Here is an 18,873-nt window from a genome sequence, read left to right as displayed (position 1 = left end):
CGAAAGTGTAGTTGTATGTGTGTGTGTATTTGTGAGGGGTGTGTTCACTTGAAACTCTCATGACACTTAGGGGTGGGTTTTTGCACAGTGACGGCGTCGACTGGCAGTGCACCGTTACTCGCCGCCTGGCAGCAGCAGCGACGCCTCTGCGCGCTGACAGCTGACTCGCAGTCGCGGAACCGCGAGTCGCTGCTCTGCCCGCCCAGTGGGTGGGTCACACGTAGCGGCTGAGCGGTCCAGGCCCAATAATGGGCATTTCGATGAGAGCGGGCATTGGGTGCAGCGCGGCCATGGGCGGCTACGCGTTCAGCACGGACGCGCGCAGTGGTACGGACCGTACTGGTTCTTGGCGTTTTTTCACAAGAACCCGGACAAAAACCTCTGCACAAGCAGCAGGCAGGAGGCAGCAGCCAGCAGCAGCACCGCGGGCAGCAGCTCTGTGGGTGCGGCGCGTTAAAATAGACACGTGTCCATCAGCGGTTTAACCCTTCTTAAGGTAACGCCCGCCCAAGGATGACCAGGCGAACAGCACGAGCAGCAAGCGATGCTGCTGCCAGGCAGCGACTGCGCATGTCCCGGGCAACGGGCCGGGCGCTGGGGCGTGTTCAACGGGGCGGAGTATACAGGCCATACGGTGCTGACAGCCCGCCCGCTGCAGCGAACTGTTGCCAGCTGGGCTGGCTCTAACGTCAGGCAGTTACATAACACGCTAATGATAACGATGCCAGCATGCGCGAGCAGAGCAGCAGCAGCAACAGACGGCCCAAAACCGGTTAACAGTTACGTCGTAACTAGGAGCAACCTTAGCGTAACAGGCGGACAGCGCGGGCAGCGATGCCATTCATTACTACGTTGTTACACTATGGTGGGATTAGGGGTGGAAATGCTGCGTATGCATGTGTGCGGGTGTGTGTAGGTGTGAGTGTGTGTGCGCGCTGGTAAACACCTCAAGGTCACAACTGCTTGCTTACACGCCCCTTATCCTTGAGCGCTCGCACGTGAGTTCATGTCTTATACACACACACACATGTCTCTGCCAGCGCGTGTGTGTGCGTGGCCTTCGCACACTGACGCATCTTTGCTTGTCGCACACTTGCACACATTCTTTCGTGGTAGATTTTTGAACAGGCGCTCATAAATCGCTGCACGCTTCGCTCTGTGTGGCAAGGACGAGCCCACGGCGCAATGTGTGTGTTTACGCATTGATGTACACACACGCATGCATACTGTGCACATGTGAATGTGTACGACACGCAGCCATGTGTGTGCGCGTGTGTGTGTGGTGTGTGGTGTGTGCCCCTGCATCAGCTTACCTATTTGCTGAAGGGGCGGCTTTCCTATATGAGATTTCCGTTCGAAGGTAAAAGCTCTTCTGTGGTTTGGGTCTAGGCTAAATGAAGAGCGTTGCATTGGAAAGTGAATTCAACTTCCAAGCTGAGCTTTAATTTGAGTTTTTTGTAATCCTGTTCACACTAAGGTAAGGTAATTTATTAAAATTTTTATTATAAATAAGTGAACCTTAAGTTGTCTTGATAAAGAATACATTTTTAATTAGAAATGAAAACATTAAAATGAGATTTTTATTTTGTATTTAACAGACATAGAGCCATACATAAATATATATATATATAGTATAAATGTATGTATATATATTATTATATCAAAATATTATTGTAATAGAGCACTATTTGATTTCATTTTATATTACCAATTTACTGAAAAACCATAAAAAATTACTTTTCTCGATGAAATCCTCTGCAATAATGATATATTCATACTAAAGCGATAAAGGTTTAATAAACAGATTTAATATTATAGATCTTCGCATCTTCATTATAATTCATATTATGGCTATTCAATATATTGTTTAATATACAGTACAAACAAATTCCCTATGAATATTCCTTCAAATTCATCAACATTCTACCCAATTTCTGAAAGCTTTCAGTTAATTCTAAATTCCTGTTAAAGGTTGTCAGATATTGATTGAATGAATGAGGAATGTACAATAATAGACTCAATTACAATTTAATATATGTTTATATGTATAATATATACCCCAAATACTAGATACCCATTTGAACTCTGACCTACATGAGTCTCCGTTGCGCAACCCATCTCATGCCTTGCCGCATTTTACTCATATGCAAATAGAAATCAACTTAATGAAGTCAATCAAGCTTTGGAATCCTTGCCAATTTGAAAAGCTTGTACACATATGGCCGCATGTCTATTGCCACTTTTATCAGACTTGGAGCGAATTAGTCATTTGTTGAATTGCTTGCACGATAAGTTGAGCCCAACATAAACGTTTTCGTAGTAACAACAATAAGAATTGTGTGCCGGCCAACACTTTAAACAATGAAAACTTCCAGCTGAAAGAGAAGTGGGACACGCCCTGAACTGGACATTGATGTTGATGGCACTCGGCTGTCTGTCTATGCATGTGTGTGTGTGTGTGCGCTCGAAATTGGTCTTGTAATCGTATATGAGGAGTAGTCGGAGTAGCACTCAAAATCGCACAAAGCAACAATAACAGAAGGAGGACAACATCATAGGTAGCGCGAACTTGACTAAGTTGTCATTGCGTGTTTCCAGCAAACTGGCGACAAAGCTTATCGCAGATGGACAAACACAAATGCTGTTCAGCAGCCAGACCCAAAGTCAGACAATGTCCTTTGTGCTATAACGTGCTGGCGGAGGCAGGAGTCAGTCAGTCAAAGGGCTGATGGGCGGGCAGCGCTCGCGATCGAGATCATATCGAGTCATTGCAGTCCACTAGAGCAGCTGTTTGCTTTTTAGCTGAGCAAAGTAATTAGAGTAGCCAAGTGGCTTTTAAGTGCCAGCGACTGTCTTCAACTGGATGTCATAAAATTTATTGTCCTTTCGCTTAGCGCGTCGCGTCTATCACGGCATACATGGAGCGTACGGTAGCCGCCCGCTTGACTCCTCCTAGTTGTCGCTTATCTAAAGTCAAAACAATTTTCATATATTTTCCAGCCAACAACAGCAACGAGAACTACATGGCGTGCTTTTCAATGTAGACTGGCACGCCATTCCGCAATTAGCATGGCGTACAAACTAATTTGCGCCACGGGATGCGTCCTGCACCCACATGTTAATTAACAGCTCTACGGTCAGAAAGTCAGACAAGACAGCTAGAGGGAGAGAGCGACAGAGAGAGAGAGAGAGTGAGTCTGACTAGGCAGCTAGTCAGTCAGTTGGTGGACATCATTTGTACTTAAGTTGAATTTTATTTTGTGAACAATTATGCTAATTTGTTAAATAAATAGGCACGCACAGTGCAACGCTTGCAAAATGGCGGCCATTCAAGTTAAGTTTTATTAGTAGCTTTTTTTATTTTATTGCCAGCTCACTCACACACACACACACATATACAGAGACAGACACTCAAATGGACGCTCCAATTAAGTTTTGCGTTTGCCATTTAATTACTCTAATATGCGATGGACGACGATTCAACCACCCGACGCTCTAATGATTTTCGGTGTGTTTGTGCGCGTGCCGGGCATGGAAATTAGTTTGTACTTGGCTGGGGCCCACCCACCTCCGCCCTCCTCCCGCCTCCCCTCCCCTCATATATTGCGACGGCCACACCTCGAAATTGGCTGCGCCATTTGTTACGCGCAAAGGGCCGCCATTGCTGGCAAGATATCAGAGCTATTTGACATCCACATTCATTTGTCAAGCTGTCGCGCCGTCGAGCGTGAAGCGTCGAGCGTGGAGCATGGAGCGGCGAATCTGTGCCACAGCCAAATGAATAATCAAGCTGCCATCGGGCTAAATTTAATTAGTTTTAACCTTGCGCACTTGCCAATGCCGGGCATGCACACAAATTTTCGATTACAAACTTTTAGAAGATGTCGACTGTCGGCTTGAGTCGAAATCATATAATAATAAATATGCAAATGATGTCGAGCGCCAGCAGCCAATCAGAGTTTTTATCACGTGGAATATGTCAGAATTGACTGGCATAAAGAGACGAGTGGCAAAAAGAATCAGCGCTGTCCTCGACCCGCACACAATCTTAAGCCCGGGCCGGGGCGGAGGCATAGCTATGGGCACGGACAGAACGTGCAACTGAAACTGAAATCAAAGTGGAATCAAGCCAACAACTTGAACAAAAACAAAACAGCCAAAAGGGACGCTCAACGTATTGGATGAAGCAGCAAACAAAATGTGAAAAGTCCGCAACAGCACAAACAGCATCAAAAGTTTTGCCCCTTAACGAGTAGATGTGGCAGACTCTAGAGCAGCATGGCCTTTTATCTCTCTGGCGGCCACGCTGAGATGGCACTGACTCTAGATCTGGCTCTGCTGTGGGTGGGCAGCCAATTTTTGATTGCAACATTTCGCACCATGGCCTAGAGTTGAGTTCGTCTCGTGCTTTTTACTCTGCAGTATCATGCGATATGCGATATGTTTGCCTTAAAGGTATCTGAAAGCCTTTCTTAATATGGAGCTCAAACTGAAATTGTATATATTGTTAAGTAATTTACATACCAGGAATCGAAGAAAATAGTTATGAATTTTTAAAAAATTGAAGCTCAAGAAAACACTTAAGAAGAGGAGAGAAATCACACAAAAGTTTTTTTTTTATGACAAATTCAAAAAAGGATAAACTTTTATTTGCAAATTTTTATTAATTTCTTTTTTAATTATAAAAATTATTTTTTATAATAAAAATCAAAAATAATTATTGCAGATCAATTTTTTATAAAAATCAAATCTTAACTCTTATTTTTTATTTATTTATTTTTTATTATTAAAATAGAAAATTTTAAAATAGGAGCTTAATTTAATTTAAAAATACTGAAAGAAATTCCAGTCAAGTCAGTTCAAGCCAATTGAACTCAATTTCTTAAAAATGAAGAATTTTTTCAAAGCAACAATCCATTGGAAATACATTAAATATAATACACCTATGCGCTTTTACAGAATAATCATTTTGGACACGCGCTCATCTTCATCTCAGTCAAATGCGGCATGCAACAAGCAGCAGCAAAAGCAACCAGCAGGAGCAACAACAACAGCAACAGCTACAACTGCGGCAAAAAAAAAAAAAAAAAAAAGAAAAAAAAAAAGAACTACAAATATTAATGCTAATTTTAATATTTTTCGTGACATGGCTCACTTTGAAAACGGCATTGCTGTCGTTGTTGCTTTTGTTGTCTAATTTGTAAGCACACACACACAATACACACACATCACACACACATTCACACATCAGGACTCGTGTGTAAGTTGCCTGCGTCAGTTCTAGTTGCCAGGAGCGACATGTAATTTTACTTGGACGAATAAATTGTACAAAGATTTTGCTGCTTTCATTTGGCGTTGCCTTTGCCTTTGCTGTCTGCTGCCACGCCCCTATTCCCGCACCTGCCCCTGGCACCACTCACGTTCCACTGACATTTGCTTTGTGCTCTTTGTATGTGGCGGTCGCCCTGTGTGAGTGTGTGTGTGTGTGCTGCATGCAGTTCCCTTTGAGCTGATTGGCCACAATTTGCGATTTATTTGCTCTAATTTAAATGCTGCTCATTGAAATGTAAATGTAAATATATATGTAAATGCCCATATATACCCTAAGGGTCTGCTAGAAAACATAATTATAAAGTTGATGGCATATCAGATGAACCAAAAAGAAACAATGATAACAACTAAATATTTACGCTTTCTTATGTAACTCATAGATATTGGATGCTGACAGGCTCATTGGCATTCATTGAGTTAACTTGAGAAAGGAGGTCGAGCGACTGGAGGCGGCTGACAGAGCAAATAAGTTAGCTTCGCTTGACAACCCTTGTGGATGCCACACACATTTGGTATGCATAAGCAGTAACTGTCGCACACCTTGCTGCATATTATCTTGGCGGCTGTCTCGCTCTCTCACTGTCTGTCTGTCTGTCTATCTGTTTGTCTGGCACGCAGTCAGTTAGACATTTTTCCATATTTTACACCACAAAAGCAATGCCCAGGCATACAACTTTTGCCACAACTTGTCTGTTCTACTCTCTCGCTCACTCTCTCTCTATCTCTCTCGTTCCCTCTCTCTCTAGCAATTTCAAATTTAATTCGCCATTTTGTGGCAGCCAAAGCCAGCAATCCACTAAGCCACCGCCCACTCACCTTACCTTACCTTACCGTCATCTTGTGGTTTCTTTTTCAGTTGTTGTTGCTGCTGTTGTTGTTGCTGTTTTGCTTGCTTTTTATTACATTTGCTGTGTCTGCTGTTGCTTTTGCTTTTGCTGTTGCTGTTGCTGCCGGTGCTTCCTGCATAAAAAATGTTGAAATTCCTGAAGACATTTTACTTTGCAATTTCCTTACGAGTCGTTAAACATTTCCAGGCTATGCCAAAAGCACAGCAACAACAACAACAACAGCTGCAGCAACAACAGCGACCTCGACGACAGCAGCAAAAGTTAACAAAAACTAATTTAAAAATTCAAATTTTCTTTCCGTTTTTATATGCGCCACAAACTGTGCATTTATATGACTCTCCCTCTCTCTCTCTCTCTATTTCTCTCTGTGTGTGTGTGTCTGTGAGCGTGTGTGCTTGTATGCATTTATACTGGCAGTCTTTGTGTGTCTTTCCCTTCTGATAATTTGTATTCTTGTGGGCTTATGGTAGATCTTTATGTCATGTTGATTTCGCCTCTATTACAACTTAGCCACCTGCTTAAATATATGAGAAGTTTTATATATACATCATGAAGATAGCTTTGTCTGTGTTATATAGGAATACATATATGATCACTCTATAGCATGAGCTCACTCACCATATGCAAAAACATTATATTTTATATTTATGTAAATCATTTTAGAGTTGTTTTGCCATTGATCATTGTCAAAAATCATTATTTTACTTAAATATATATTTTTGAAACTTAATATTTAGTTGTAATTTCACTTCAGACTCTATTCTCTTTTCTTGAATGAGTAAATATTTATAAACAATATACATTTTTCATTTGTTCTGCAAACTCAAAAAAAAAAAAAAAAAAAAAAAAATATTTTGTCAATTAAAATATGCAAAAATCTAAAACATATCCCAGAAATGAATTTCAAGTTTGCTGAAGTTAATCAACCCTGAAATATATGCAAACATTTTGCAAATCTCTGGCGGATGTGACATAAATAAAACACAAGCAAACGCAAAGGCACTTAGCAGTTGAGTGTTCATTACAAAATAATGCAAATTTTAGATCATTAATATCAATCAAATGTTTGATAAGACAAGCAAACAAACAGACACACAGACACACACACACGCTCACAAAGGCTGATGTTGCCTTGGCATTTATTAACCTCTAACATCGCATGGCAATTCGAGCCTGTGGTGCGGCAGCCCTTCCCGCTGAATAGGCCCTTAATAAATCCAGTGACAATTGTTTGGTTAATGTCAATAAGCCGCAGTCACAGCAAATTTCGAGCATTTACATGGCGCGCTACATTTGTATTTCATTTTGGGCATAGGCCGCAAATAGACCGGAGTTGCCGCACCCCTTCACGGCAACATTTGACTCGTGGCTGCAACAACATTGCCATGCTGATGCCGAGGATAACCATGAGATTGAGAATGATAATATTGTTGGCATTGTATTGGCGTTAACGCGGCCCTGATTACACTTTGACACTTTGCCTGCTGTTCGGATATTGCAGGCGACCGACAACCCAACCGTCCGCCAGAGTCAGCAATCTATCAAAGTGCTGGATATATACATACATACATACATACATGCTGCGTCATCAATCAATTTTATTTTACTCAATGCCACTCAACGATTTTATTTGGCTTCAGCCAGTGGCCAAGAGACATTCGCCCGAATTGATGATGCTAATTCGGTGCTCTGATTTCAACAATTGACACGCTGTCAAATATTTAGATAGTTAGCTAACTAATGGACATATAAACATTTATTAATTGTGCTCAGTTTATAGCAAGGCCAAATCGACTGGTTAAGCTATCAATTTGAAATTAGTATATATATTAAATAAATATATATAATATCCTTTATTCAAAGTAGTTTGACTAGAGTTTTTTTCGCATTTATATTACATTCTTTGTCATCTATAATTTAAATATTTATACACACACTTAGAAATTTTATATGCAGGGCAGCTTGAATAAGGTTGAACTCTGATTAGCTGAAATCGTAGAATATTATTTAGATATTTTTCATTGAATAGTAAGTAAATTCCACAATGATGATTAATTAGCTGAAATTAAAGAATATTATTTTGATATTTTTCGTTGAATAGTAAAAAATTTTTCAATGAAGAAGCAATGGCATAAGTTGATTAGGGTATGATAAGAATTTGCCAAAATGTTTTTCATTTTGTTCCAGTATTGTCTCACTGACTGATAGAGTGTTTAATTCTCTCTAATAACACTGTAGTGTTGCGGCAATGGCTCTCAAGATCTTCGACTGTGCTCTCTGGATAATGCAATGTTGCTATTTCAGCATTCCCCATAGCTAGGCGCTATAGTAGGAACACCTCGGTTTCAGAACAGACTAGGGAGAGAGCGAGCATTGATAAGCCCAGAGAGGCTATTGGCTTCATTTTAAGATTAGTTCCCTTATCACTTCTAGTGTGACTCTGCTCTTCATTATACAAAGTATATAATCAACAAGCGAAATAAATAATAATAAGATCTAAAAGAATAAATAGTACTACTCTATACAACTTACATTATCGATAAGAGCATTCAAATAATAGTTCCAGAGCTAAACTTTCAGATCCAACGGCATATACAAGAATTTCATTTGTGATCCATAGCCATATATAAAATTGCAATGGGCAAATGAAACACAATTGTTGCAGGGAAAATTAACATACCGATTACGTATTTATATACGTCATAGGCCCATAATATGGCCCCGTTAAATGGGATGCCAGACAATTTGCCAGACATTAAAGGCCAATTAACCCATCAGCTAGGCTAACGAGCGGCATGCGTTGAGTGCGCACGTAATTGCAATTATCAAATTAAATGGCTGCAATACGAAAAACAAATAAATAATTTCAAAATGCAAAATATAATTAAACTTAATTATAGATCACAATGGCAGCGCGGAGCTTGTAACATAATTAAGCAACTGACCGAAGTTGACCTCCAGCTGACAGCGGGTTGGCCGACCGCCTGACTGACAGCCTGACTGACTGGCAGTCTGACAGGCGCATAGGCTCGTGGGCAGTTTAATTAATATGTTATGTTGGCATTGAGAGATGCAACACACCCAGCCGAGGGCGTCCCTCGCTCTGCTCTGCCTTGCCCTCCCTCACTATGCTGCTGAGAGTAAGTATACACATGTATTTCTCTTGCACCTTTGCTCTACCTTATCTTTCCTATTCTATGCCTCTCCCTCTCCCTCTCACTGCGCCTTTGACTAGCTGCACTTCTAACGTGCGTGGCTTGCACTCGTCATAGCTTATTGAGCACACAGGACGCGTGGTTAGCCAGGGGTCGCCCCCTCTCAGTTTATCTATCTATGTTACCTTTTTCCTCTTTCTTTTTTTGAGCACACGCCAGAGCAAGTTCTCTAAGCATAGTCGGCGCATTAGTGCGATTTGACAGTTTTATAGTTTCATCAAATTGCTCTAATTCGTAGAGTTATAAAACTGGCCGCGACTTTGGCACTCAGTTAAAATTTTGGAAACTTAAGTAGTTTTATCGCCGCATAGCGGTCAATGAACTAAAATACCCCAAGAAGGATGACACATGCGTGTTAATCTCTAATTTGCTAGGCGATCGTTGTCCGATACACACACACACTCACACACACACATGTACACCCACTTTGTATACATTCAAAGTCAGCGGGACGCAACGGCTCGGGTGGAAGGTTGACAGGACCTTCTGCTCGGAGCATTTTAATTGCCAAAACTCGGCGTGTTTCGAATTTCGGTATCTAAAGTTGTTTTTCTCATTTTAATGGCGCTATTTTCATTAGGCAAATGTGTGTCCGCATTTTTTTGCTTTTTAGATAAAAAACGTTCTACTCATTAGCATATAAAATGTATGGATGGATAGCTGGGGCACAGAATTGTCCTTTTTAATGTGTGTATACACATTTATTGCATATTCATCATTTTAATTGCTTGTTTTTATATTAAATGACTCGATAAGGCTTTTAAGGTTATTAGGTGGAGATGCCACATGTCCTGTGGCGACACTCACAATAGCCTCTGCAGTCGCTCAAATTTGTCTCCAGTTGTGAAAGGGTTCGCTAGAAGTGAATACAATACAATTGGGTTGAGAAAAAAAAAAATGCTTTCCTTTAATTGCTGTTGTTTCATAATTGGTATGTTCATAATTTTAAACTTTTTAATTTAGTCTCCTCTGTAATGTCCTCTCATATATCGAACTGTTTTATAAAACTCTAATCATCTCATTCAAACTCTACAATTTGTATATTCTATATATATTTCAACTTAAAAGCACAATATACCCACACACATTTAGCTTCATAGGGTATACAAAGAAACGCGCAGCGACGGAGCAGCAACAAAGAAGAAGGTGTAGGACATGATTACTTTTGCTTTGTTTCTGATTGTCGCTGTGAAGTCAAGAAAGCATAGAGCATAAAGAGCAAAGAAATTACTTTGCCAACGAATGAATGGCTATGAATAAACAAGTGATCAATGCAATGAAAATGATTTTCTGTGAATTGAAGCATCAAAAGCTTCACAATTGAGCGCACAAAGTACTGCATTAAGAACGGTGCGGTGAGCAGCCCGACATATTGGGGGGATTGGTGAAAGAAAACACTTAGATTCAAAGGCAACAACAGTTTTAATGACAAAAGGAAAACAATTTGCAATTAATTAATATTTTTTGACTTGGTAGCTTCTCTGCCCTGCAAGTATTCAAGAACTTTAAGGTTATGTTCACTTTAGTTTCTCAAGCGTTTACCGTTAAGCTGGGTCTCCGCAAGCGCAGCGACATCTACCACAGCCGCATCTGGCGCAGAGGCTCTCTATTTCAGGACTGTCCGGTTCGTCAATATCGATGTCCGGGTCCACATCAGACTCGCCGAGCACGCAATCCTGGGCCGCGCAGAGGACCACGGCGAAGAAAATCAAGAGTTTTACGTTGAACATTGGATCGGGAGAACAGATGCTGTTGATACAAATGTATTGACACTGTTTGAGTCTGCAACAGTTGAACGCCTTTTTATAGCTGAAAACTCAGTTAAGTAATTGTTTAAGCAGATGTGTCTTAAGATATTTTTGCAATTATTGTTTTTCTTACGAAAAATAAATATGAGATGCACAGCTCAAAAAATGGAACAGTTTTGTTATTTATTTACATTGATCTTAAAAAGATGCAGAGTACACTGAAATAAAATAATTAACCTTGAAGGAACTCCGTCAATTGTTTAGGGAATGATTGGTCCGATGGCGGAAGAGTTATATATTGAAAATATATGTGACAGTATTATCAAATTAAATTAATGTAAAAATTGAATAAATTGTACTTGATGATTCGATTAAAATGATGCATTTAGTTATACCTGATTTTAGAGTTCTAGCTTATAACTGTATGTATATATAATAAAATAATCTTCATGTATATATCGTTGACATTGTTGCACGAAAACTGATTGCCATCTACCGATTGTCTTAGACATACTCTCTGGAACAATGATTTATACTCATATTAAAAAAATGATATATATTACTTCAAGTACAGGGTATATTAAAGTCGAGCATTCGGGCATTAATTGTGATATTTCCATTAAAACAAAAAATGATGTTTATTTATTTATGATTATTTACATTACTGATCAATAACAAATTTTGACCTTAATAATGCGTTTTTGCACCTAAATATTATTCAGGTGCATCGTTTAATATTAATACATATTCTATGGGACTCATATGACTCATTACCTTTTAAAATTTAACACACGAAAATAAAAATATTTTTGAAATAAATGGAACGAAATGCCTCGGCTTTCTTTATATTGCCTGTTGTACCATATTATTATTTCCATATATTATTTCTGATAATATTTGTGTGTACTAAGAAAAACAGGCAAGCTATAAGGAATGAAAAAATGCAGTTAAAATTGGTTATAAATATACTATTATAAAGCTACAGGCATAGAAGGGACATCAGTAACTGATACCGAAGTCTGTTGGGAAAAGCTTTTCATAGCTAGTTAGTAAAATCATACGTGAAATAAATACACCAGCATTATATTTTTTATATATATATTATTTTTTTATATTATATTATATTATATTTTTAATCGATCCTGAAACGAAAATGTATCATTATAAATAATAAAATACGACATATTTAATAATTACGGTCCTCGTAAAACCCAATGGAAAACGCGACACCTTGCTTGGATGCTCCCTGCGCACCTTCCGTGTGTCAAATGGATATTCGCATATTAACATCGAAATATCAAGTCTGACGCAAATATGTGGCTGAAACTAACCAGTGCAGTATGCATTGAAGATGACTAAAGGATCACTCATTGATCACGGAGATTGGGTTAACAATTAATACCGAATTCAGAGCTACTAATCGGCCTGACTACAATTTTTAGCATTATGATCTGCTAGTGCGGCAAGAGCGGCGATGCGTTCCAAAAGAAAATTGATACGGTCCTCCTTTACCATCATAAGGCTTTCCAGATACTTGGCCTTGTGGCTTATTGAGCTCAGGTATCTTTTCTTCTTGTAATTCTCCTGGATCACTTGCTTATATTTAGCATACGGCACGCTCATTCCAACTTCTGGCATATCCAGGTGAACGTTTTCATTTGATTTCTGCTCGGCAGCGAGCTCCGTGCTACCAGATAAACTCTCGGAGGTTTTCTTCTTGCCCCCTGTCGATGAGATCCTCTTGGATGGACTCACTGGCGATAGTCCATCTCGATTCCAGGTCATTAAATAATAGAGCAGGCACTTCAATGCAGCCAGACTGCCCGAGGCAAGCTGCGTCAAGTCGTTATGGGACAATTTCAGACCCAATTTACGAAGCACTTTGTGGTTAAAGATCTCCCAGTTTTCTAGCTTTAAGGCCAGGCTGCTGTGCGACTTGTAACAGCACATGTCGACCAGCTTCGAATTGAAATTCTTAATTATTTGAGCAACGTTCACGACATCCGAGAGCTCGCGACGGGTGCGATTGTCGAGCTTTATCTGCAAATTGGACATCCATTTATTTAACTCTTGCAGCTCCTCGGAACTCAATGTTCGATTGAAGGGCATCATTTTCTTCAAAGGTAAATCGAAACGTCGTCGTATTCGTTGATACAACAATTATTTTTAACTGAAAATTTTGAACTTGTCATTGATTTGATGTCTGACTTGTTTTTGTGAAAAAAGCTAAAATGTGTCTAAATTTTTTAGATCATGTCAATGGTTTACAGCCCAGTAGGCATCAAAAGGTTTGGGAAACCCAATGAGGTATCGAAATAAAAACATAAAACTTTAATTCCATACCTTTGTAGACTTAGCTCAATTTCTAAACACCATATATTTGCAATTTGCAAAGAATGAAGATTGCTTCCCATATACGTCTTACCTTACTACGTTGGGCATAACCTTTCTGTATCATAATGTATAATGTATATAAAGGATGATGAAAAACACTTAGATTCAAAGGGTATAACAATTTTATTGAAAACAATTAAACAATTTGCCAACAATTATTATTTTCTGCTTCAGCATTTTCTGTGCCCTGTAAATATGTAAGGACTTTAAGGTTAAGTTCACTTTAGTTTCTCAAGCGTTTACCGTTAAGCTGGGTCTCCGCAAGCGCAGCGACATCTACCACAGCCGCATCTGGCGCAGAGGCTCTCTATTTCAGGACTGTCCGGTTCGTCAATATCGATGTCCGGGTCCACATCAGACTCGCCGAGCACGCAATCCTGGGCGGCGCAGAGGACCACGGCGAAGAAAATCAAGAGTTTTACGTTGAACATTGGATCGGGAGAACAGATGCTGTTGATACGAAAGTATTGACACTGTTTGAATCAGCAACAGTTGAACGCCTTTTTATAGCTAGAGACTGAGGCAAGTAATTGTTTAAGCAGATGTATTTTGAGACATTAAATATAATATCTACCACCTGTTCTTCAGATATATTTATTCAGAAAAGTCAATATATATAAATATAGGAATGAAATGGAGAGCTTTTCAGCCTACAATTTAAAAATAAACAATTGCTGACCGAAAATAAAAATTGCAATACTTGCTAATCATATAAACTGGATCATACACGAGTATTTTGATATTGGTTATGCCTGGTTTCAGAGCTGTTATTATGCTCATTGAAGATGGAAAATCAGGGCATAATTTTTGTATTTATTTATTTTTTTTATTTATTTTATTTTATTTATTTATTTATTTATTTTATTTATTTATTTATTATTATTTTTTTTTTTTTTTTTTAGGTGTATATACATAATATCAAATCAGGGCGATAAAACTGAGAGGAATTAAGTTTGTCATATCTTCTTGATTCTTCCATTTATTTTGTATCGACTGTAATCGATAAATTGAGTTTGCTTTAAGATTATTTTGAATACCTATTAAACATAGATACTTCAGATTTAGTATGTCTTGTATTGTATTGTATATAAATGTAAATACAGTAATTTATCACTTCTTATTCTGGATATCACGCCGCATTCTCGCCTAATTTGATAAACTACGTCATTACTATATACTATATATGTTATACTAAATACCACATTAAAACGTTATTATCACCTTATGAATGTTTGATGAATATAGTCCCAGTAAAAGATTATTTATTTAACAAGTAAGATTTCATATTATTACCCACACTGCAGTCCAAGCGCAGTCGCTGCTAACTGCGCAGTTAGCAGAGCGATACATGCGAATGTATGTGTGCCTGTCTTTTTGTTTATTGCGAATGAATGTAGAATTCAGAGAATCTCCTAGTCGAGCAGCCTCGACCATAGCTAATTAAATTAATTAATCATTTATTCTAGTTTATTATAATCTGACTAATAATTTAACAAAACTTTGTTGCACAAAAGTTAATAGCAGTATAGTATTAATCTTAAGAAAATACTAACGTTACGTACCATTTTATAGATATTTACATTAGTGATCCACTTTAATAATAATAATCTATGTATGGATATGTACCTCATTGATACACAACATTAGGGCGTGTATGATTTTAATAATGCATTTGTTTATAAAAATATTATTCAGATTCAGTGTTTTATATTATTAATATTGCCTAAGGCTCTCGGATGCTTATGACTTTAGTGACAATACTAGATTATCAAACTTTCAATTTTTTAGTTTCAATACTAATATTTGAAGCTATTACAAAAACATTCTGCAAATCAACGCAGCCCCCGCCCAATTAAATGATGTAAATTAAGTCTCGCTAAAATTACTACATTTATATTTTGTATATGCCATACAATTTAAGCCTTTAACCAAAACTTATTTTTGATGATAATAACCCAGAAATATTCAATTATCGGTCAATTGAATGCATGCAGTTAAACTTTATTAAAAACAAAATTATAATTGGTCAACAAATAACATTGGATTAGAAGAGACATCGTTTGTAGTTCAGATAAGCTTAAAGAAAAGAGACAAAAATATTTAAAGTTGATCTGTAGACATTAATTATTTTGGGATTTCACTTACCTGTTCGGTTTTCAGCTGAGAATTTCTGCAGTTCGCACAAACTGCTGAATTTACGCTGCTTCAACTCGTCGGGCTTGCTCTTGCAGCCGCATTCTGGACGCACAAGTATCGACGCTATCACTGGCTTTCTAAGGAGACAGATCTTGGGAATGAAGTACTTGCAAAGCTCCTCCGATACGGGCACAAGTGCTAGGGGTCCATTTAAGATTCGATTAAATCGGGATGAGTTATGTGATTACAGCGCACTTACGTCTTCTACAAGTCTTGAGTCTAAATTCATTCTCAGCATCCCTCAGGCAAGGATTTTGGATCGGACGACAAACGCATTCGTCGAGCACCCAGCACAAGTTCTTTTGATAGATATTACACCTGCTAGGAGGCACGAAGATGGGAGGAGCCGGCTTGAGTAAGATAGTGCTCTCCACTGCCAAAAATACGGCAGTCAATACGAATAGGACTCGAAGCATTTCGAATTTCTTGTTAACAATAGGCTAGTTAGGACTAATCTGGTTGCTACCTCCGGCGGAAGGCTTTTTATAGCAATTTTTGTTTTAATATATTTATATATATATGAATAATCGTATTTGAGCAGCTGAGCACGCTAAGCAAATAAAGCCCATATTTTATATATTAATAGATTGTCATTTCAGTTTTATACATGACTCATTAATGAGACAGAGCTCTAATATATCATATGTATATAGAAGACTGCGCAGCTGAGATGAGCCTGTCCTAAGCAGCTTCCACTTGGACAATGCGGCTGTAACCGGTTGAGCGAGGTTAGCAACATGAAATATGGGACAAAAATATACAAAAATATATTTAAAATAATAATAATAAAATGTAAGAGACGGCCATAAATAATGATGACACCTTTTCAGCGGTCGGTAATTACACGCAGCAGTCATTAGCTCATTAGCATTAGAAGAGCGGAAAGCGCTGCTCGTTGCGGACTGCAATGGCGCAAAAACAAAAGTCAAACAACGCCATTAACCCTTTGCCGAGGAAGGGGGAGCCATTCCGGCTGCCCCCTCGCCAACGCTTGCTAATGTTGGCTTAGTAAGTAATAATAAAATAATAAGCAAAAAGTGTCATCATTTGAAGGGCGCTGGCGCGGGCAAATCCTGACGGATTTCGTATGTAATTACTTCAATTAAACCATCTGTGACAATTGCCGCAGCCAAACATGAAATTCAACTTTACTTTTAAAATTCCCAATTGAGTTGAGGCGCATTATCCTGGCAAGCAACCCCCAGGAGCCGGTAACTCAACGCGCTTTTTACCTTTACCTTTGCGATGTTGTTGCCTTTTGCCGTTGTCGTTGTCGTTGTTGTTTCAACTCCTCCGGCTTCTGCTGCTGATGATGATGTTGCTGCTGTTGTGGTTGTTGTTGTTGCTGTTGTCTCTTTTAATGGGGTGACATTTATGGCACTTTATCAACTCCAAAGTCAATAATGCCACTCAAGCATCTTACTTAAACGTGGCTTAAAAATATATACATACATACATACGAAAATATGAGGAAGCATAAAAAACTGTAGAGAAAATTGTAATGCGATAAAAATGAAATTTTAAAATTTATGCCGCTTATTGTCGATTCGTGGCGCCCGAAACCCAAGACTTAAGGCAGCTAATGCGCCCCAAGCAGTTGCAGAAGAATAAGAAGGAAAAAACCTGGAGAAATCAAATGCCCCTCTGCTCCCCGAAGTTTTTGTTATGACAACCGAAAGACATTTGAAATGTACTCCAAAGTGTGACAGAGAGCGTGTGGAAGACTGCGAAATTGTGGCAGGGCATTAGGCAAATGGATCCCGCCGGATTAGCAGCCCAAGCGCCCCAGAACCCAAAAGCTTCAAAGACGTGGGCGAAGGCGAGGGCATGGGTGAGGGCAAGGGCGTGGGGTGCAGATTCTCAAGCAACCATTTGTTGACATTTAGGCGCTGGCCTGGGAATATCGCCGGAAACTTTGCGTAATTAGGAGTATCTTTGAGACGACTCACGCCGCTGACAACTTGATTACGTTTCAGCAACATTGTAAAAGTTAATTGCCAACGCTGCCTTAAAGCCTGATGAGCATTTATCACCCTCTCCCAGTGGCAAAAACATCAACAACTTCTTCAGGCTCGCGTGTCATGACGGAGTCAAGCAAAAAGCGGGGAATTCATTAGGCCCGCCACGTAGAGTCTTGTTACCACATTTTTCAATTATAGCACGTTTCCGGCTCTTGCCTTTTCTCTCTCACGTTCACGTTTGCACCTAATTCCTCTTCGCTCTCTCTTTCTCTTGTTCTTTTTTTTTTTTGCGCATTCCCTCGTACGCAAATGAAGAATTATTGCATTTTAATTTGGCAGCCGCTGCATAAATGTGCCAAAACATGTGCAGGTGGTGCATTGGTTCGATGGCTAAGTGGCTCGCTGGCTCGTTGGCTCGTTGGCTCGTTGGCTCGCTGGCTTACTGGATCCGCCTTATCGAGGCGACTCGTCGAATTCCAGCTCTAATGAAGTGCAGTTCAAAGTTCAAACCGCCAACTAATTAGCTGTTGCTGCTGCCTCCAGCAAACGAGCCACTTCATTAAAATGAGTGCCCTAAAAAAAGAAAAAAAAAACTTAAAACAACTTTCAGTCTCTCAGTGGCTCACTCTGCTGGTCAGTCAGCCAATGGCTGTCTCACAAAAATTTATTGTTAAAAGCCGCTAATGAATTATTTACTGCCCATTTTGCTGTCCGGCATGTCCTTTGCGTCCTTCATGATACGTTGCCGTGTGGGGTTGCTGCCTGGGCTCCGACTCCTCCACGCATAACTCAACCAGTTCACACCCTTAATTAACTGCCTGCGTGCGTGCGTGCGTGCGTGTTACCACAGTTAACAACATGCCCCGGCATTAGCCAGCCCAGTTGGCCAACTTGTTTGTCTTTTCAAAGTGCCCAAATTTGCGTGTTTTTATTTCCATCTATTTTTTTTTTTTTTTATAACTTTGACTTATGAGCGTATTGAATGAAATTGTCTAACTAAAATTATGTTTATTAGCGCATTAAATAAGCGTGACAAAGGTTGTTCCGGTCTTGAATCATGTATATATGTATGGGTTTCTATAGAGCTGGATATAACTAGAATTACATTTCTATACTCCCTCTGCTCGTGTGCGCCTCTATCTATATGAACCCAAACCATTTCAAAAAGTTTTCACTCTCA

General features: G+C 39.3%; 2 protein-coding genes and 2 long non-coding RNA genes across 4 annotated transcripts; all 4 read right to left on the bottom strand.

The window, feature by feature from the left end:
* Positions 1–10,797: 10,797 nt before the first annotated feature.
* LOC149270301 (uncharacterized) lies at positions 10,798–11,394 on the bottom strand. The gene is made up of 3 exons (XR_016268508.1): positions 11,380–11,394; positions 10,937–11,203; positions 10,798–10,880 (listed from the first exon to the last, which is right to left on the bottom strand). It is a non-coding gene; the product is annotated as an uncharacterized LOC149270301 (long non-coding RNA).
* An 829-nt stretch (positions 11,395–12,223) lies between these two features.
* On the bottom strand, positions 12,224–13,432 carry LOC108619228 (uncharacterized). Its single transcript, XM_018015756.2, has one exon. It carries the CDS (start codon positions 13,252–13,254, stop codon positions 12,559–12,561), a length of 696 nt encoding a protein of 231 aa, XP_017871245.1. The 5' UTR covers positions 13,255–13,432; the 3' UTR covers positions 12,224–12,558.
* A 208-nt stretch (positions 13,433–13,640) lies between these two features.
* On the bottom strand, positions 13,641–14,319 carry LOC149270300 (uncharacterized). The gene is made up of 2 exons (XR_016271655.1): positions 13,780–14,319; positions 13,641–13,723 (listed from the first exon to the last, which is right to left on the bottom strand). It is a non-coding gene; the product is annotated as an uncharacterized LOC149270300 (long non-coding RNA).
* A 1,197-nt stretch (positions 14,320–15,516) lies between these two features.
* On the bottom strand, positions 15,517–16,201 carry LOC149270299 (salivary glue protein Sgs-5-like). Its single transcript, XM_089461681.1, has 3 exons — positions 15,932–16,201; positions 15,682–15,870; positions 15,517–15,612 (listed from the first exon to the last, which is right to left on the bottom strand). Exons 1-3 carry the CDS (start codon positions 16,146–16,148, stop codon positions 15,581–15,583), a joined length of 438 nt encoding a protein of 145 aa, XP_089317807.1. The 5' UTR covers positions 16,149–16,201; the 3' UTR covers positions 15,517–15,580.
* Between the last annotated feature and the right edge of the window lie 2,672 nt (positions 16,202–18,873).

The sequence above is a fragment of the Drosophila arizonae genome, chromosome 2 (assembly GCF_054131065.1).
Source record: "Drosophila arizonae isolate 15081-1271.41 chromosome 2, UAZ_ARI_1.0, whole genome shotgun sequence".
NCBI classification, from domain to species: Eukaryota; Metazoa; Arthropoda; class Insecta; order Diptera; family Drosophilidae; genus Drosophila; species Drosophila arizonae.
The sequence above is the reverse complement of the archived record's forward strand: the minus strand, read 5'-3'. Positions and strand labels throughout refer to the sequence as shown.

Excerpts from the sequence above, each read along its gene's own strand:
- LOC108619228 (XM_018015756.2), bottom strand. The coding sequence starts at position 13,254 with ATGATGCCCTTCAATCGAACATTGAGTTCCGAGGAGCTGCAAGAGTTA.
- LOC149270299 (XM_089461681.1), bottom strand. The coding sequence starts at position 16,148 with ATGCTTCGAGTCCTATTCGTATTGACTGCCGTATTTTTGGCAGTGGAG. Across the intron at positions 15,871-15,931 it reads ACTCAAGACTTGTAGAAGAC|CACTTGTGCCCGTATCGGAG; the intron begins GTAAGTGCGCTG and ends ATGGACCCCTAG. Across the intron at positions 15,613-15,681 it reads CTCAGCTGAAAACCGAACAG|CTTATCTGAACTACAAACGA; the intron begins GTAAGTGAAATC and ends CTTTTCTTTAAG.